At 31.4% G+C, this 21816-nt stretch overlaps 1 protein-coding gene across 4 annotated transcripts in view; it reads left to right on the forward strand.

The window, feature by feature from the left end:
• The window catches only part of ABCA5 (ATP binding cassette subfamily A member 5), a 114158-nt gene extending 93056 nt beyond the window's left edge, over window positions 1-21102 (forward strand). For all 4 annotated transcript variants that reach the window (XM_051995224.1, XM_051995222.1, XM_051995223.1 and 1 more), the window contains 10 exons: window positions 3622-3739; window positions 3825-3916; window positions 8970-9148; window positions 9568-9643; window positions 9742-9836; window positions 11670-11789; window positions 12073-12222; window positions 14596-14675; window positions 15231-15286; window positions 16861-21102. In XM_051995224.1, the coding sequence (XP_051851184.1) occupies window positions 3622-3739; window positions 3825-3916; window positions 8970-9148; window positions 9568-9643; window positions 9742-9836; window positions 11670-11789; window positions 12073-12222; window positions 14596-14675; window positions 15231-15286; window positions 16861-16968 (1074 nt within the window). In that variant the 3' untranslated portion in view covers window positions 16969-21102. The remainder of the gene's footprint in view (window positions 1-3621; window positions 3740-3824; window positions 3917-8969; window positions 9149-9567; window positions 9644-9741; window positions 9837-11669; window positions 11790-12072; window positions 12223-14595; window positions 14676-15230; window positions 15287-16860) is intronic.
• Window positions 21103-21816: the final 714 nt, after the last annotated feature.

The following is a 21816-nucleotide window of genomic DNA, read 5'->3' on the forward strand; positions in this document are numbered from 1 at the left end:
ATCACTGTGTCCAATTATAAACAGAAACTTCAAAAACAGTTCTGATGCTTCATATTTTGTGCTTGTACTGGGCCACATTCCCCCCTGCCCAATGAGATAGACCTTTCCTGAAGTTCTTCCACAATATCTTAAGCTGGAAAATTGTTACACTCTGAAGTTTGTTGGTTCAGACACTCTAAAATCTGTTCAGGGATTTGATCTAATGTTGATTTTGAGGAAAGTCGGGGAGAATTCTGCTCTCTGCTATCTTGACTCTGCCTGTCCTGATGAGTTATAGTTTAGAAAGGAAATGAGTATACTTTAGACTAGAATTTTGAAATGCCCCTTTTGAGATTGACAATATTAATTCAATTAGCAGAATTATATGAAAATAGTAGTTTTAAAAGTTGGCATTTACTATAGCCATCATGAGTTTACATCATTATCATAGAAGGTAACATTTATATCTTGCTTTAAGGATTACAGTTTTCAAAGCACTTTACACGTAACATTTGACAGGAAGTGTCAAAAATGTTTCAGGACTTATACTCAACAGGATATGTGATGGCAGTTGCCATAGTAAAAAACATAGGAGGAAAGTGAAATTATCAACAAATATTCCCAAGCACAGACATCAAATACCACCATTGCAGAAGTTACTAAGAGCTTTTGAAGACCTACAGAAATGACTTGAAAAATTACATCAATATCTTACTGGACATAATAGGAAACTTGAACCCCATAGCACCCTGCCACCAATGGGGCAGGTAAGCCAATTTAACTGAAATAGCCAGGCATCCCAAAGAGAGATGGTAGCATGAACCAGGTGGATTAAAATATTGATGTGACTTAATAGCCATCTTCCTTTGGACCACTGTGGTGATGGACCCAGAATCCTGAATTCTAGAGTCCTGGGAATTTTAGTATTGTCCAACCTACAGTGTTCATCAAAAAGAACAATACTTACGTTAAGGGGCGTTCCAGACTATCCTTGCCCCACCAACACCAAGCATTGACCAATTACCAGACTAGTAATAGATAAATAAAACCAAAAGACCCAGAAATAGCAGTACCTCCTCACCTTCTTCCCCACCAATTCAGTTCCAGCCTGGCCTTCATAACCATTACCAGAGGAACACTTCTTGTAGAGATTCAGTCTGTTAGCTATCTCTAAGCTATTTCAGTAGCTTCTTCCTTAGCAGCTTCTGAAGATTTAAAAAACAAAGTTCTTGGTATAAAGTTTTTTTGTCATTAAAATTCTTCACTATAAGAAAAAAATGAGTTTTTCATTGAAAATTACTTGAGAGAAGATGCACCAAAAAGACCACTATGTCTTTCCATCTAATTTGCAGTTGAAATTTTTTCATTCATATGACTACTTTCCTATTTAAATGAGAGTTCCTTAAGAGCAGGAAGCTATATTTTTATATCTCAAGTTCTTAGTATAGTGTTTTGCACATTATAAGCAATTAATAAGTGTCTTTTCATTCAAAGAAAACATTTTTGATAGAATAGCATTTGGAAAATGAAAGTTTATCAAAAATTCTTTATTCCTTTAAATTGGTAATTGAAAGTAAAAGCCAAATTTAAAAAATTAATAGAAAAAGACAAACAGCACAAGGAACAAAAACAGTTCAACTCTAACAAAAAACTTTCAGGGTTGGAGGGTTGAGAAACAAGAAAATAAGAAGAAAGGCAATCTCATGAAGAAGTAGGCTGTGGAAATTTTCTTATTTTCTGTTTGGTCATAAGAAGGCCAACATTACAAAAAATGAAAATGAGAAAATGAAAAAACAGAGAACTTGTACATCATTAACATAATGAATAGCAAAGTAGTGACTAAGAGAGATGATTGAAGTTTTACATTTTCTCCAAAACAAGAAAGATGCAGGGATGGATAACAGAGTTGATTATTAGCACAAAGGCTTAACAGTGGCACATAATTACTAGCAAAGCAATCTACCAGTTTCTCAGAAATAATTTTGATCTCCTTTTTCTTTTTTAAATAGTATTTTATTTTCTCAAATACAATGTAAATATTATTTTCAACATTCATTTTTGTAAGACTTTGTTCCCCATTTTTTTCTCTTAAATTGAGTGTCTTTGGATTTTCTTAAGCTTAAATTAAGCTTAAACTGTGTAGAAAAGATTATACATGAAAATTTTTTTTTACCTTAGTTTGCTTTTTGAATATATGTTAAACATAGGACCCTGTCCTATTTGTCTGCATCCTCTTATGAATTTCCTTCTCTTCTTTTCTATAAGGCTTTTTAATTAAGTGTTTCATTGATGTTATTTTCTTTTAACTTAATCCTCATCTTAAAGATCTCCCTCCTGAAAAATAAGTGGAATCAAACAAAACAAAGTGACACATTTGCCATGTCTGAAAACGTATCCCATTTTGCCCTTCTAGTCCATCATCTGTCAGCCAAGTGGTGGGAAGCATGCTTTATCATCAGCCTCCTAGAGTCATGATTGATAATTACATTGATCAGAATTCTCATCGTGAGCTTTTTCTCCCTGCGTTGTTTTCATTGTGTAAACTCTTATTTCACTCTGCATCAGATCATACAAAAAAGTATTGTCTTTAAAACACATCACCAACACAGTAATATTAAGAACAATTAATAAAAAAACATGACGTTTTTCAGTTTAACAGAACCCATATAGGTGGCTAGCTAGTGGGAAAACCATTACCACCATCCTTTATTCCTTGTTCTTTTCTTCCCATTATCTCCTTTCTCCACTTTTCCAGGAGCTGCTCATGGCTTCTTGAATACTCACTTCGCTTAGAGCTAGGAAACACCAACTTTATCCTTTTTTTTTTTTTTTTTTTTTTCAGTTGTGTGACTACTAGACTTTATCAGTTATCTTATTCTAGCCTTCAAATTCTTTCAGATTCCAGGCATTTGCCTATTGTTGCCATCTACTCTATCACCATCCCCTTAGGACTTTACCACTTTACAATTGAACTTCTTATATGTTTCTTCCCCAATTAGATTATGAGCTCTTTGAGAAAGAGGATTCTCTGACCTGTGCTTAGCATAGAGCTCAGCTCATTAAGCATGGTGTTTAATAAATACTTTGTCATATTATGATATTCATTTTGTTTCTCATATTAAATTTAATATCATCTCTTTTAAATGAAACCAAGTATGTTCCTGAAATTCTTTGTATTTTTTAATTTCTTTCAAACCAGTTTGTATTTTATTACTCTTTGTTTATTCTCTATAATTACTTATACTTTTGTTGTTTTCCCTTTTAGAATGCAGACTATTTGTGAATATGAATTATTTTATTCATTACATTTATATGTCCATTGCCTTGCACAATATCTGACATATACTTAGTAAAGACTGAATTGATTACATAGGTTTAAATGTAGCAAGCTGTTAGTTTTTCCTTTTCTGTTATACATTTTTTTGATGCTGTCTTATTGCTTTTTTGTCAGTTAATTTCTGACAATATTTCTGGCTTATTTATACTCAAAGGATGTTTCTTCATTGCATATTTGATTTTCCTAGAGATTATGATGTTCTATGATTTCATAAAAATAATAATGAACGAATGCACATGGTATTCATTCATTATGGTACATAGATAATTCTTAACCCATTCTTATTATAATGTTTCTTTTACTAGAAACCAGCTATTTTGGTTAGCAGTTTACATAAAGAATATGATGAGAAGAAAGATTTTCTTCTTACAAGAAAAAGAAAGAAAGTGGCAACTAAACATGTTTCTGTGTGTGTAAAGAAGGGTTGGTATTAAACTTTGTCTCCTAGAAAAATGGCTTCCAATTTTTACTTAATTTATACATGCTAATTTTTAAATTTTATTTTTAGGAGAGATACTAGGATTGTTGGGACCAAATGGTGCAGGGAAAAGCACGCTTATTAATATGCTTGTTGGTGATATTGAACCAACTTCGGGCCAGGTATAGTATAGATTTTGAATTAAATTTTTTTTATAATGACAATTTTGTTCCAAGATTGATTTACAGTATAGCAACAAGATTACTGTCTATTTTGTTATCAGTGAAAACATTGAGTTCATAATTTTCTTTACAAAATTATTCTGAAAATGCATAATTTGTTCATAAGATTTAGTGAAAGATTTGTTAAAAATGTACATATACTTGGGATATAGGTTTTGCTTTTTATTATTGACAAGTTTTGTATATCTTTGGAAAAGTCAACTTAATTAGTAGAAAATCAAAAAATCATAGAAAAGCAATATGCAAATAGATGGTTTTAAAGTAAATGTCGAAGTTGAGAAATATCTTGACCAGTAATTTTGTTACCAGAGAGAGGTATGTTTTATAGACATAACCTGGAGATTTCCTTTTTTTTGTAGACAGTACAAGGAGACTATTGTTCTTCCTTCATGATATCATGAGAGTGATGTCTTTTAGTTGGATTTGAGTGAAGTAGAGCTGTGCAAAGTCATCAGTCTCACTCTTTTCTCCAGTCCTGAAGTCCAATAGAAGGAAAAATATCAAGACACTTCATTGGGAATATTTTACTACACACTCATAATCGCAACACTGAATCACTATATTCTCCTTTTAGTGGCCCACAATTTTACTTCTTTAAAAACCATGGAATTCCATTATTTTTAAAATTTTGATTTTATTGATATGTTATTTTTCTAACACAAGTAAAGATGGCTTTCAGTTTTCATTTTTAGAAGATTTTTGAGTTCCAGTTTGTTGGTTTTTTTTTTTTTTTTTTTTTTTTTTCCCCTCCCTTCCTATCTTACTAACTCCTTTCCAAGACAGCAAGCAATCAGATATGGGTTATACATGTATTACCAGATTTTAGCACATTTCTAGATGAGTCATATTGAGAAAGAAAAATCTGAACAAAAAGGAAAAGCCCAAGAAAAAAACAAAACCAAAAATTTCTCTAGGTGCAGATGGCATTTGGAATTGTCTTGGATTGCTAAGAAGAGCTAAGCCTATCATAATTGATCTTCACATAATCTTGCTGTTCTTCTTGTAAAATGTTTTCCTGGTTCTGCTCACTTTATTTAGTATCAGTTCATGTAAATCTTTCCAGGCTTTTCTAAAATTAGCCTGCTTTTTATTCCTTATAGAACAATAATATTCCATTATTAAATATACTATAACTTATTCAAACATTCCCCATTTGATGGGGAATTCACTTTCCAATTCCTTGCCACCACAAAAAGAACTGCTACAGACATTTTTGCACATGTGGGTCCTTTCCCTCTTTTATGATCTCTTTGGGAGACACAGTATAGTCATTTGGGCATAGTTCCAAATCACTCTCCAAATGGCTGGATCAGTTCACAACTCCACCAACAATCTATTAGTTTCCCAGTTCTCCCACATTTCCTCCCACCTTTATTATTATCTTTTCCCATCACCTTTTTCTGAAGATTGTTCATATTGACTATTTATCAATTGGGGAAAGATTAATATTACATATCTGACAGCTAGACTCTCCCTTGCTCTCCTAATTTGCTATTATCCACCCTTTATATGTAAATATATATATGTAAATCATGTACCCTTTTCAACCTTATTTTTGTATATAGGGTGTGAAATAATGTATCTAGTTTCAGCTCTTATTATTTTCTCCTTTTTCCAACAATTTTTGTCAAAAAGTGAGTTCTTATTTGATAAATTTCTTGACTGAACTTTCTGTATGCCTTTAGCTTTGATTTGCCCACTTCAGATAATAGTGAAGTTTTTGAGATTGCCTGTTAATTACTCCTCCATCTTTATTTTACATATTCTTTTTTTCCCTGTCCCTTGTGATTACTGATTAGGTGAATATCTGCTAGCAAATCTGTGTCTAGATGGGCCATAGGGAGGAGCATTGACAGAATTATCTTGTCCTTAAGTGGATCTTTGCTGCTATGGGCTCTTGTGGAATTCCTTGCTTTGTTGAGATTATCTACACCTCCCAGTTACCTATCTGAAGACCCACCTATAGATGTCAATCCTCAAGACCCTCCCCTCCCTTTTGCTAATTGCAAGCTCTCTAGGACCTTTGCCTGCTTTATGACTTTTATGTTATTTTTACCTCCTCTCTTGTTAAGAAGGGGGAGGTTCATTAGGCACTTTGCCCCCACTTAGGGCAGTGAGTTCTTTTAGAAACTTTGCCTTACTTAGTATGATCATAAAGCTTTTCGCCCCTTGACCCAAAGATGACCTGAGCCTCTGAATTCTTTACAGACTCTGCATCCCGTACTTCTTGAACATTATCAGTTGTTTCAAAAATTCTACCCAACTCTGGTTTTATTCGTATGAATGCATGAAAAAATATTCTATTAAAAATCCATTTTTTAAAAATTTACACAATTATAATTCATTTCACAGGATAGTAATATTTTGCCTTTTGTGGGTATTCATATTCCAGGATCTCTTTTATTTTATAATAATTGTTGCTTAATTTTGTGTGTAATCCTGGCTCTGATTTCTTGGTATTTGATTTCTTTTTTATTGATTGTGTGTGGCATTTTTTCGTTGAATTTTGGCTATAGCAGTTGAGGATTTCTGTGATGACCGCGCTAGCGCTCAGGATGCCTTAGAATCAGCCGGAGTCAGGATAAGCAAAAGTACTTAGTCTTTATTCTTGGTCTTTAAGGGTAGAAGTGAAGGGGATCTTCCACAATCTCCTTCTCCTTTGTCCACCACAAAAGTGACCCGGGCTAGTCTTACTCCACCTCCTAGTCCCTCCTATAATCCTCTGTTTACACCAATCATTGAGCCAGCACAGGATAGTGGGAAGGGCCATTTTCCAAGCATATGCCCATAGAGTATTGTCCAATCATAGTTAGCCTTAAGTGCTCGGCTGTCCTGACTTCAGTGCATCGACTCAAGAATTTCAGCCCTCTACAGATTTCAGTTCACTTGTTTGTTTTTTTTTTTTTTTTTTCCTCTCTTTTAATTGTTTTAAAAAGTTTTCTTAAGTAATTTCTTGAAAAATAATATATTTCTTATTTGATCATGGCTTTCAGGGAGTTTGGTGAGTCAAACATTTCTCCTTCTGTTCTATCACAAGGATTTTTTTTTTTTTTTTTAACTAGTATACCTCAAGTTTTCAAGTTTTTCATTGTTTTCATTTTATTTTACTATTTTCTTTTTTTTTTTTCAAGAGGCAAAGATTTTATGTTAATAACAGTGAGCTAAATTCATAAAGGGTTTTTTGTTTTGGTTTTTTTGTTTTTTTTAGCAAGGAAAGGGGTTTTAGAAATCAACAAGGAACCTAAGATACCATTAAGGCATGGCAAGTTCTTAATGAATCCTTGACTCCATAAAATGGCTAATCCTAAAATGGATTTAGGGAGTTAGCTATTGCAGTGCCTATCCAAGTTGGAATAGTCCCCAAAAGGAGTTAGCCTTATTTCTTGTATCATTGAATTATTGTATTGTTTGCTTCCTTTTGTCTTTCAAAGAGTATACTACTTGAATAACATTTACTAGCTTATATTGTTTCTCTGTTTTTAAAATAATTTTATTAAGAATTTGATAGTTATTAACAAATGTTAACATGAATAAAAAAGGATTGCATAGGAAATTTTGATTCTACCTTGTGTATCTTGCTGTTTCTTAAAAAAATATGCATTATTTTTAATATTTAGTATTAATAGTGATTTTCATGTTTCTGCCTACTGAATTTCTTTTTGCTCTCTTCTGTATGTTTTTATGTGTCTGATGCCTGATGATAAATAAAAATATACTAGTGAGGAGTAGTTTTAGAAGTATAAACCCACAGAGTACTTTAAACCTGAACTAGTAGTTACCTCATGGGATTTCTATCTGTGAGTATATGATTGGGGAAAGTAGCCTCAAAGGAATACTATACTTATATATGTACATGTTGTTTACTGTGATAGACTGTCAAATCCTTTGAGGGCAATGTCTGTTGCATTTTGCATTGAAACCCTAGTAACTAGCACAACACTTAGTATAAAATAGGTATTCAGTAAATTTTAATTTGATTTTATTGGCTGTGACATAGAAAAAGGGAAGGCATTAAAAATGATAGCAAGGAATGAAGGTGTTGAAGATGGTGATAAGGAATGAGGTATTTTCAGGATGGAGCCAAATTTCCATGAGCCAAAAAAAAATATATTTTATGCTTAAAATGCACAAAAGCCCTGTGTGAACAAATCAGAAAAAATTAATCAGTCCTTGCCCTCAAAGACCTTTAATTCTGGGAGGAAAAAAAGTAAGAGGAAGAAATTTAGAATGAAGAGGGAGGTATGTTGTTGTTTTCTTTTCTTTTGTTTTTTTAAACAAAGAAAAGATGCAAAAGGAAAGGTAGATTGGGAGGGTAAGGGAAAGATAGAGGTTGAGGTGGGTACAAGTAAAACTTTAGACATATTCTTTTCTAAGAATGTGGGAAAAGTTGGCAGGTAAGGAGCCAGGTGATGGACGATAAAGGCTTTTTTTTTTTTTTTTTTTGCCTAGTCAGAAGACTCCTCTAAATCACAGACGTTAGTGAAGCTGAAGTTAGAAATTTACTGACAATGAAGTCAGTATACAGTACCAGTAGCAAACAGCTTTCAGAATACATTGGCTCCAGTTAGTACATTGATGTGAAGGTACCTCTGCTTATGGTTATTTCCATGTGGAGGCTTCCAAATTCATTGTAGTGATGGGGACAATAGGGCCAAAGAACTGGAAACATATTAAAATGAACCTTCAGAAGAAGTTTTTTGGGTTGAACCTCGCAAGTTGGTTGCAGTGATTGAAAGGTGATGCCTTTTATAGAGGTTGAAAAAGTCCTAAGATAAAAGAAGATTTTGCTAATGACTGTGTAGAATCATCTTGTGTGTCATGGTTGCTAACCTTTGGTTTAGATATTATTGTTTATAATAGTCTTTAGCCAAAAGCCATATAATTCTGATTAGTTCTTAACTTAGATGATGATCAAAAGTTCAATAAAACAATTCTTTTTAAAGTATGTAGTGCACCAATATTTAGTAAAAAAAATGAATTTATATTTAAATAGGTTCTTCTAGGAGATTATTCCTCAGATCTGGCTGCTAAAGATGATGATTCTGTTAAGTACATAGGATATTGTCCTCAAACAAATCCACTTTGGCCAGATATTACATTGCAAGAGCACTTCGAAATATATGGAGCTGTGAAAGGAATGAATAGAAGTGATGTGAAAGAAGTCATAAAAAGGTAACAATTTTCTTTGCATGCAATACTTTCATTTCTATATTTATTTAAACTGAGTTTTGGGAAGATAAGGAAAAGATAGAAGCCAGGTTGGTGTGGGTACAAGAAGAACTTAGACATATTTTTATACAAGTACATGGAATTTTTCTTATGGAGATGGTTAACAGAGTGTTAACTTTAAAAAAAAAAGACATCCTATACTTCTGCTTTTTGTGAGTTTTTTTATATTTTAAAGATTATTATCATTTTAATTGTGAAACCATATTCTTAGCAGAATGAGAAACTGTGAAGGTTTTGTTCTTATTTATGAATAATGGTCACCAATTAATTTCCTTTCTAAAATGACCAACATTTATATGACTAATTAGCTTTTATATGGATACTTATATTAAAAGGTATTACTCTGTGTTGCCCATTTTCAGAATCACAAATGCACTTGATTTAAAAGAACATCTTCAGAAAACTACAAAGAAATTGCCTGCTGGAATAAAACGAAAGGTATTCCCATTAAAAAATTATTTGCATACTACTTTATATTATTGTGAGGGAACCTCAGGAAATCTCATACTTAGCTATTTTTATTTTGTTATTTCTAGTTGTGTTTTGCACTAAGCATGCTTGGAACTCCCCAGATTACTTTGTTAGATGAACCATCTACTGGTATGGATCCTAAAGCCAAGCAGCATATGTGGTAAGTATACCACAAGAAAATCAAAGAACATTAAATTATATTATATTTCTGGGATTCAGAGAGATCTCAGAATATTGGTATTTTGGATCAATGACACAGGTATCCTAAAAGAATTTGGAGATTTAGATAATTTCCAAGTCAAGAAGCAAAGTTTTATTGTAATTGTAATGGCAATTAAAACAGACTAAATTCCAAAAGAGGAAGATAGCAAAAAGCAAGGAGCAAACAAGTAAATTTATAGGGGAAACTGTTAGAGGAGGAATTGGAGTGCAGAAAAAAGAACAGAGCAGGATAAATTACGTTAAGGGATTGGGACTCGCATGTTTGGTAATAAGTTTGGTCATGAGGGCTAACAATGACTCCTTTCCTCTCTCATAAAACTAAGTGTTCATTATTTGGGTCTAGGTGCAAGATGGTGGCCCAGACCTTTGGGTGACAAACCACACATCCTTGAAGGATAGCTTAGTGGAATAAAGATATCAGATTCAATTCCCTCCATTTCACACAATTCTCCAAGGTTGTCACATCATTCCCAATAGCTACATTCTTGATGTTTCTTGAAAAGTACTGGGGTCTCTACTACTGTGAGGCTTTCTACTACATTATTCCCAAGGCCAAGTAGCCTGTAGGTTATTATTTCATTACTCCTAAGGACTGTAATGCATCAATATTCTAACTAAAACCTTTAAAGTATCAAAATTATTTGACTAAGAGAGTTGTATTCTTACCTTTGAATTGTACATAGGTCTCAATTGAAAAGAATGGTGGATGGGGAAATAGGACACCTGGTTTCCAGTGCCTAGTCTGCTAACTGGCTATGTTTTTTTAAGAGTATTTATCTCATCTCTTTGAATCCTGATTTCCACATCTATAAAACAAAGATGTTAGACTAGTTGTCCTTTAAAATCCTTCCCAGCTCTAATATTCTGTGATGGTATAGGAAGAAGATATTGAAACCATAATTTTGATTTAGTAAGCTGAAAAGTCCTTTTAAATGCAATAAGACTTGTCATTTTTCTTAAAATATGGAGTTGTTTTTGTAACAACCATAAAATTATTAAATGTGTATAATTTAGAAAAAGAGATATAGTTCAAAACCATTTTGTAATTTATTATTTCTAAGCATTTATCATTTTTAAGATGCATCTTTACATGTATACTTTACATGTATATGTAATAGTTCTTAGGTCTTCAATTTGTGTAAAAGTATTTAGTCTTTCAACAAATTTGGAATTTTAAATAGTTAACCAAACTCTTGTCTTCTATTTTTCATATATAAAAATGAGGAGCCTGGAATAGATAATCTTAATGATAACTAGTGTTTTTATAGTACTTAAAGGTTTTCAGAGCACTTTGCAAATATTATTTTATTTATCCTCACAACAGTTCTGGGAGGGAGGAGCTATTATTATATTAAGTGACTTTCATTGGGTTCCACAGCCAGTAGGTATGTTAATGACAGATTTGAACTAAGGTCTTCCTGTCCCTAAGTCCAGTGCTTTTGCCAGAGTGCTACCTAGCTGCCTATTTTATTTAATTTTAATATTTGTCATTTAAAAAATATCACTATAAAATTGCCATTTTAATTTAGATACAATAAAAACACAAGCACTTTCCTTATCTTTTTAAAACTTTGGAATAAAAATGGAAATATGAATCAAACAATTGAAATTGCATGTGATGAAATAGTGAGTATAATATTTGACAAATTATTACTAGTCAGATATTTAATTAAGCCTTAAAAAGCTTTAATAATTACAGCAAAACCTATTGTATCTCTAGTAAAACAGAAATATAAAATTACAAATACCCCTTCCTTTGAATTTCTTATAGGAGAGCAATTCGTGCTGCATTTAAAAACAAAAGGCGTGCAGCCATCTTGACTACACATTATATGGAAGAAGCCGAGGCGGTTTGTGATAGAGTGGCAATTTTGGTATCTGGACAGTTAAGGTAGGAGCTTATAGTCAACATAATATCTCAATCAAAGGCATGTAACTAATACACTTCTGTCTGTATGCTTTTTTCTCCCCTTAATTTAGAAGGTAATCCTTAAGTATGAATCAATTTGAGAATATAATTCGTACAATAGGTGTGGTATATACATTTTTGGCCATGGTTTAAGTAACTTTTTTAAAATAGTGTTTTGGAATTCAAATATGACACCTTATGTTAAAATGTATCATGTTGTTTTTTACAAGGCTTAGGGTTTTTTTTCCCCCCAAAACTGCTGCAGATGTATTGGCACTGTACAACACCTAAAGAGTAAATTTGGCAGAGGCTACTTTTTGGAAATTAAATTAAAGGACTGGATGGAAAATCTGGAAGTGGAACAGCTTCAAAGACAAATTCACTATATTTTTCCAAATGCAATTCGTCAGGAAAGGTAAATATTAAAAACTTCAGCAGTATTTCTTTTTTTTTTTTAATTAAAGCTTTTTATTTGCAAAACATGTGTATGGGTAATTTTTTCAACATTGACTCTTGCAAAACCTTTTGTTCCAAATTTTCCCTTCCTTCCCCCCAACCCTTTTCCCTAGCTGGCAGGTAGTCCAATACATGTTAAACATGTTAAAATACATACTAAATCCAATATATGTATACATATTTATACAGTTATCTTGCTGCACAAGAAAAATCAGATCAAGAAGGAACAAAGAGAATACAAAATGTAAGCAAATAACAACAGAGAGAGTGAGAATGCCATGTTGTGGTCTATACTCTGTTCCTACGGTTCTGTCTCTGCATGTAGATGGCTCTCTTCATCACTGAATAAGTGTAACTGGTTTGAGTCATCTCATTGTAGCAGTATTTCTTAATATTGTAATTATACACAGTATTTCCCTGTATGAAAATTTAAGATTTTTCATTTTGAGGGGAATATATACCTAATTAAAATATTAGAAATTATAATATAGTTTTAGTATGCATTTAAATTTGATTCTACTGTTGACCCGATAATTCTTATATTCTGATTTTTCAGTTCTTTAAGAAAAATGGCATTTTTTGTAATTAAAACATTAAAAAAGTAAAATATTGTAATTCAGAACATTTTATATGTCAAGACAAATTCCTATCCTGAAGCCTCATTGATATGGATCATGAGTTCTTAAAGGAGGATATACCATTGATATATAAATTCAAATTCAATATAATTTGAGCATCAGATGAAACCTGCTTCCTGAAAACCAAGTTTGTCAGTTCGAAAAATTAAACCACATTTATGTTAATAGTTGAAAAAATAATTAGAACACAAAAAAGTACTCTTTCTTCTCATTCCTACCCATCTTCCATTAATCCACCAAAGTGATTTCCAATGATATCCTCTTACTTCTAGGATCAAATATAAACTGCTCTATTTGGTATTAAAAGCTATTCATAATCTGTCATCTTCCAGTTTTTTTATACTTTGTAATACTCCACATATTCTCAAATTCAACTACACTGACCTACTTGTTCCTTATATTTAATTCACTTTGTCTTATCTCCATATGTTTTGACTGGTTATCTATCATACTCTCCTGGAATAATTTCTTTCTTTGTCTCTACCTCTTAGTTTCTCTGGCTTCCTTCAGAACTAATCTTAAATCTAATATTTTGCAAGAGACTTTACCTTGTTCCCTTGCCAACTGATAGTGCCTTCCCATTCTTGAGGTCAGGGATTGGTTTTACCTTTTTTTTTAAATCTCTAACATTTAGCAAATCCTTGGCACATAGTATGCTTAATGATTGTTGATTGACAGGAACTGCTTCAGCCAATATATGCTTGATGATGAAGTAAAAGAATATGGCAGCCACAGTTATGGCAGGATCTTCTTTTATTATGGAAGATATTGAACTAATGAATCAGACCCTAGGAATTATAGTGCTTTCTTATTAAAATCCATTTTTTTTCTGATGAAATTAGTCTATCAGTCTATATAAGAAAAACTAAATAGTATAAAAATATTTATAGTCCAGATTATAGCACAGAGCTAGTTGCCATTTAATATATCAGCACACATAGTTGAGGTAGTCACTGCAAATGAGCCATGAATTTGAATAGGTATAGTAGAAGGAGACGGATAGTATTTGGAAAATTGCATATTTCTTTTAAGGATCCCCATGTATTCACCAGTGCAGTGATCCATCCTTTCAATATAATTGTTTTATTGGTAATGTGATATAATTGCAAATCTGGAATATCATAGTTTCGAAGGAAAATTGAAAGTGACTCAAACATAGAGATGAATGACATGGTTGGTGAGGTTCAGTTCCATGTATTTCCAGTGGTAGTATACTTTCAAGTAGTGAAGTTAGGGATATCATCGAGGAAATGTACAAGCCAAAGAAGGAAGCGGGCCCATTAATAGCAAAAGACAGCAGATGAATACTCCTTTCATTTTTCCGAAATGTAGGAAGACCTCAGTGACAGTTTCCATTGTAGTGAGAAGATTATCTTTGGAATATTATTCAGGTTGAGAAGGTATAAGAAGGGTTTTGATATGTTCTGATAAAATGAATATTCATTTCAATGAGATCACAATTTCATTGATATATTGAAAATAAATGTCATCTTTTATTCATATATATGTATACACACATATATACATATATATTTTTATGTGTATGTGTATATATATGCTTGTGATTTTTATCTTAATTTTGATTTTAACCTTCAGAACAGAGGAATGAATAATTCATTACTTTTATGGGTTGATTTCATGTAAAGATTATCACTTTTTACCTCTTGTAATTAAAGCTTTATTTTATTTTTCAGTTTTTCTTCTATTTTGGCTTATAAAATTCCTAAAGAAGATGTACAGTCTCTTGCACAGTCTTTTTCTAAGCTAGAAGAAGGTATGAAATATTTTTAAAGTACATATAAGAAACTCTCCAACTTCATAAATGTGGTATATTCTACAAGATCATTTGTAATTTTGTTGCTTGGAACTCCAGATTCAGAATGCTATTGCTACATAAAATCATTTGTAAAGTTTTTTTGCACTTAGTAGTTTATGGTAGGTTATGTAGAGTGCTAGCTCTTAGTAATCTTGTACTTCCCTGAAGACCCAGCAAACTTTTCTCACTGGGCCTCCAGGTGGTTGATTAGTTCAACCAACAGTCATTTTATCTTTCTATGCAAATTGATAGAAAGAATTGATTAAAGAAATCCTGTTTGAGATAGTCTGTTGTGCCATTTAACAATGGCATTCAACCAGACAGCTTTCACTTGTCTCAGCAACAGTAGAAGTGATATGCTTTTAATAGATTTATTAATTTAGAATGCATAAAGTTTTTATCAATGTATTCTGACATAATTTTCACCAAAAAATTTAATATCATTAATCATGTATCTCTTTTAATGTTTAAAAATATGATAAGTAAACCATTTTTTTCATGTCTTTTTAATAGCTAAACATACTTTTAGTATTGAGGAATACAACTTTTCTCAAGCAACTTTGGAACAGGTATAGTAAAGTCAAATAATTTTAATAGTGTAAAACATCCACAAATGATGATTATATGAATCTCTCTCTTAAAGACTTAATTACTATTTGTGTTACTCCAATTAGGAAGTAGGGGGAAGCTGAACTATGGAGCAAGTAACAAATAGCATCCATAGGTAATAACCTTTGGGTGGTAGATCAAAGCAGAAAACATTTCTAGGCTAGCATTCCTAAGACTCACCTCTTCTGTTCTTGCACACCTCATACTTTTGGAAGAGGTGTGTTGTGATTGAAATTAAGGTAAACTGAGGCAAAAAGTACAGAGCAAGTTCACTTTATTGTTAAGCCTAACAGTTGCCAAAAATAAAGTCTCTCAATTCCTCATTCAGTCAAGTGACAATAAAATAGTGCTTACTAGCCTTCATATGGTTTTGGGAAGTATAAGAGAAGAACAAGAGCCATAAAACATGATTGATTTCAAAGTTTGAAGTCTCATAGATGATGGAAAACAATATAATTGGTTGGAAGTCAGGAACAAAAGACTAGCAGCAATTTCTTCTTCTATCTTATAGCTATTGATAAGCTCATTAGTGGTGTCCAGAAGTATGATTAGTATCAATAACAGTCCAGCCTTTTTTGAAGGACAGCCAGCATTGCAGAGATAACAGACTTCCTGATGCCCATATGCATCTTGCAAGGCTTCTTGTTGAAATAACAGATCTCCCTTAGTTGTATATGGGTAGTAAAATGTGTAGAGACTATATATTTTCTTTGAAATAAGGTGATTCATGAGACATTTTAGCTCAGAGAAGAAAGCTGAGCTTTTTATATTAACTCATCGGCAAAGAAACATGGCTCAGGGAATTTTACAATATATCAGGTGATACAGAATAAAATCAATTGCAAAATACAATTAGAATCAGTTTGATTTTCTTAAGGGAAAGGAAATAATCCATTATGATCACTTTGTGATAAAGCAGTGCAACATAAGGAGTTTCTTATTCTTAAGTAGCTTTCCCTTTCTTTTTGATTCCTTATATGATATATATCTCTGGCAACATTTTGCATCCTGAGCCATATTCCAAGCTGCTTGAGGTGTAGAGAAGGGTTTGAGAATGATAAATATGTTCCAGAGACAACTTACTCCTATGGGACTTCTGTTAGCGTACCTGTGCCAGAGATTCTAGATCTCTGGATGGTATTGGTTGTTGGACTCCCATATTCTTCTGATTAATTTTTCGTATCATATTTACATAGAAATTGTTTTAAAATGTCAAAATTTCTTGCTGCCAGTAGATTCAAAATTCTTAATGCCAGTGAATTTCCTAGTTATATTACTTTACTGTTTAATCTAATTTAGTACTATTTGTAACTAATAATGCTAAGTGAATGTGCTAATTGGGAATGAAATAATTTGACAAAGCCATGGCACAAATTTATTCTGTGTTCCTAAGTTATACTCTTTGTATTATAATGTCACGAAATCTATTTTAATGCCTAAAATCAAAACTTAGAACCAAATTTTAGTAATTTAAAAGATCTCTTCTATCTTCTTGAACAGCACATGTATTATACTTTACTTCTTTTCCCATTAGGTTTTTGTAGAACTCACTAAAGAACAGGAGGAAGAAGATAACAGTTGCGGAACTTTAAATAGCACTCTTTGGTGGGAAAGAACCCAGGAAGACAGAGTTGTATTTTGAACTCTTACCTTTCAAATCCTCTGAGAGGATTTTTTTTTTCCTTCCACTTCATATTATTTTTATATTGTTTTAAGATCAAACTTTTTAACATGTCCTGTGAACCATGAAAACATTTGGGTCATAGGAAATGGTCATATCACTGCATTTCCAGAATTCTTTAATTGAAGTACTATGTTACTGTGTTTTGGTTTTCTTTTGTGTAGCTAATCGTATTTTAGTATTACTATCTAAAGGATATTTAATTCCGACTTGTATTTTGAGAGAAGTATTTACTTTTCTCATTCCTCAGCTTTTACGAACAGTGTTTTTCTATTTACATTTTCACTAATAGTGGAAGATATTTTTTTTAGTTCTTTTACATTGAATTTTTATGTTTTTTTGGGGGGAAAAGTCCACCTCCAGAAAATAAGCTTATTATATTGCAGCATATTAATAAATAAAGATATAAACTGGCATATAGGTGAGAGAGTAAAAGGATACTATAAACTTTTATTTCTCTCAGTTTTTAGAATTAAATCCTCACAAAAAGCTGCCAATTGCAGGTTGTCTTAACAAAAAAAAAAAAAAAAAAAAACAGTTGAAAAGATCTCTGAAATAGAAGCTCATATTAAAAAAAAAAATATGTCCACTAGATGGCAACCAGAATGAATGGTTTTACTTCAGGTTCTTTTAAGTACTTTAGGTTAGAAAAATATTCATTGTATTTTCAAGCTAATTTAATTGATTTCTGTTTTAGTGTATTTTCTGTGTGGGGCTACTGATATTTCTTGGCCATTATAAATTATATTTATTATATTATATGATTTAGCTGATACTCTTTTTCTGCTGCATAGCTGTCTGGAATAGAGAAACTGCTAGGCTGGGATAATTCAGTTTTTTGTTTTTAGATAGAGTATTTTCTCCTTTATTTAGTATGGAAGGGTATGCATATTTGCTTTTTGAGGACGTGGAAGGAGAAAGATTAGGCTTGTTAATATTTGTTAGCATTTTGACTTCACAGACAATCCTTATTTGGGATTTTAACCATAATTGGCTGGATTTATTATAGATCAGAACCAATGATAGAAGTTATTGTCTATGGTAAGAGACAAAGCAGATTTTTATTATTTTCCAGAGCTAAAGTATGACAAGATTAATATAAGCTATGATTTACCACAATTATTTCATATAATAAAATTTCAGATATGTTATACAGATATCAGGCAATATGATCTTCCCATTAGCTGCTTAAATCTTATTAATTTAAATTAGACACTGCCTAGTTCCACCAATAATTGTAGATAGTACTGAAAGGCAATTTATGGTATGATGCACAATATATGTGATCACAACATAAGAAGACCAGAAGCACAAAAATAACAGCTTGAAAAGACACATTAGAGTGATTATTTATATAATAAAGTGTTATTCATTTTAAAATGATTTATTTCTGGCCTCCTTTAAATATCAAGTTTACTAATGCATTTTTAGTTGACTTAAGAAAATTAGATTTACAGCAAACTTTTAAGGAACATATTTGTATTAATGCTGTTTACATCCATAGCAAATAGACAGAAATATGTTAATGACTAAGAGTGTCCCTGTTTTATTTTTTGTATCAGTCATCTTGATGATCTTCCCAGCTGATGCTTGGTGAAAGGAAACCTCAGTGAGCTTACTGTTCATTTTGGTTATTTCTACCCCAGCTATCTCTTATTGCTAATTAGTTAAAAAATAATGACTTTGGATATAATTTTTCCTCAGTAAAGAACTACAGCCTTGAATTTTTGTTGTTCCCTAACATATTTTGTATTCAAGATTGCTAAAATTCCTTATTGTTACAAGGTTTTCCCAAGGTAATAGGGAATATAATTGATTTCTTTATTTGAGACTCTCGTCTCTTGCCTTGTTCTTTTTTTTCTTTTTTTGACTTAGGCATTGTTCATTTCTGTACTGGCAGCATGAACTTGAGTAACACTATTGCCAGTTGAAAGGCAGGTTTAAAATGAAATGGCTTGCTTTCCTAGATAAATTCATAAATAAATATTTCATGGTTGAAAGAAATCATTGTTGAAGAGCCTTAATATCATTGAATACCAAAAATCATTGTAATACATAAGGCTGATTCTTTTTAAAAGGTTGAGAAGAAGTATCTCACTTGAGGGTATTTTTAATCATTGGACATGAAATAAATCATAACGAACAGTTATCAAATTATATCTATATTTGAAAAAAAACAACTAAGCAGAGAGAAGTTGAACCCTTGATAAAATCTATTCACATTGAGAAAATTCAATTTAAATTTTAGGTAAAACATACATTGTACAGAAGATTACATGGATTTTTTTTATATCAAATAATTTTATTTTGGTATGTATAAATGTATAGCATGGTAAGTTAGTTGATGTTCTGTTATACTTAAGTACAGATTCTTGTACAAGTTTGGTGGTTAGTGAACATTGCATTTTTCATGATGTTTATCTCTGGAGCACCTATTCCCATCCCCGCCCCTAATAGATTGTCAGAGATAAAGACTGATTCTATGCTTCCTTGGTAACATATTTTTGTTTTTTTATTCTTATCCAAGTTGAATGTGTGGCTAATATAGTCTTTAAAAAAAAAAAAAGGACCAGTTTCAATATATTAATATATATATATATAGTAGAACATATTAATGAAACAATACTTCAGTGCACCATCCAGAAATATTTATATGATAGAGACCTAAATGTTACAAAAATATTTAAGATACTAAATTAAATGCTTTGAAAATATAATTTCTGATGTCTCTTAAAAAAGAATATTATATGTGTCTTTAGCCCAAAAGGTGGTTTAAAAAATGACATCCACTTCACTCAGGATATTTTTTTAAAGCACAAGTAAGTTATTGGACAAGGTCATCTCTTTGTAAAAATTATAAATTGAGATGTGAGGAGCGATAGATAATATTTATAGTAACTAAAATTATATAATTAAGTTTATGGGAACGTGTTTCATTAGATTTGTCTCAAAAGAAAAGTTGTCAGATTTTCATATTGGCATTTTGCTTTTAAGCCTGGAATCCTTCCTTAAATTCTTTTGACTTTAATAAGTTTATAGTAAAAATTTGATAAGCATAGGAATATTTTTACTCAGCATTTCATATTAATTTTATTCTGTTGTGTTTATACTAAACATACTCCATACATTTTTTAAAATTTCATGAGAGCCTTGAGATAAGTGGTAACTACGTATGAATTATGGCATTGATTTTGAACAAATGGAAATAGTTAATGCTTTTTATGGTTTTGATCTTAACAACATCTTGCCACCTGACTATTTTTCCTTTCCTTGACCTAAATTAGTAAACTTGCCTTTCAAAGTGAAAGCCTTTATTTTTATATGCACATATTTTATTTTTATTTTATAATTGTCGATCTCTTATTTTAACAGAAGAAAAAAAATTATTTAGTGAAAAGGCATGAATGTGAATTAACATTGTAAATATCCATCTTTATATTTTTTGGTCTGAGAGAGAATACACATGTATTCTTTTCTTTTTGATGACTGTAACAATTTGCTTTTTAATACAAGTGGAAAAATTTTCTCAGGCTAATGTTTCATTTCTTTATAAAGGTATAACTTTGGCACATGTCATTTGTCGTTGCTTTAAGCATGTGAGCAGCACCTTTATAAAGGGGAAATGCAACACAAACGAATATCTAGTTTTAAAAAGCAATTTATCTTTCCCAATTACTGCTTTTTAATAACACAAGCTATTGTCTTCACTTAAAAAGGCTATGGAACAAACTTTTGAGAACTTGAGCTACAGTTTTGTTACCTACACTGCTAATTGTCTTAAATTTTCATACAAATATATAATTTCTTTTTATTTTGGAGAGTTTAGATATGTCATGCTCTAAAATTGGTCTAATGTGAGGCAAACCTCATTTTTCAGTACTACATCATTTTCTGGTATACTTAAAGAATGTTTGATGCTTCAGCCTGGTACAGTTTTTAATGGAAATATCATTACCTTTTAATAAAAGATAGTGAGATGATGACCATTTCATTTGATCACACTGAATTTGAGAAAGATATTTAAGATACCAAACTAAGTGCTTTGAAAATATGACTTCTGATGTTAACCTATTAAAGAGTGAATATTATAATTCATATGTGTCTAATGCCTAAATTCATAACTTTTATTCTACTCCCCAGGCTCTTCTAGGAAGCAGCTGGTTAGAACTGTTAACTTCAATCTTTGTCTTCATCTAGTATATTCTGAGGGCAAAATTATGTACGCCTATATCATGACAGACTTAAATATGTTAATTTTGTTGACAACAAAGCCTATTTCAATAACTCAAATCAACCCACAGTTCCATGGTGAAAAAGCATATCTTTTCTGGGATATTAAATTTGAAAAGATATGTCATCAGACATGATAAACAGTAGATGTCTATTTTTAGGAAATATTTATAAATCTATCACATAATGTAAAGATATCACATAATAATACACAAGACTTTAATTTGAGAGTTTTAGTTGATCACACAAGCTTAAACTAGAGGAACAAAAAAACCCTTTAATTTGCTTGATACATTTTAGACCATCTCCATTGTAGTACATATATATATATATATTTGCCTTAATTATGTTTCTTTTAATTAGAGTGATAAGTGGTTTTTAATCCATTAAATTATTTTTATTAATAATTATTATTAAATTTAATTCATTAAATTATGATGAATATAAAATTTAACTTGTTTTCTGGCATTACTTTTTTAATGTCTACAGGAAATTACATTCATTTTTAAAAAGTATTTTATTAATGGCTTTCGTATTTTATTATCATTTTCCAATAAATCCTACCCTTCTTAACTCGTC

This window comes from Antechinus flavipes, chromosome 4 (genome assembly GCF_016432865.1).
Source record: "Antechinus flavipes isolate AdamAnt ecotype Samford, QLD, Australia chromosome 4, AdamAnt_v2, whole genome shotgun sequence".
Classification (NCBI taxonomy): Eukaryota; Metazoa; Chordata; class Mammalia; order Dasyuromorphia; family Dasyuridae; genus Antechinus; species Antechinus flavipes.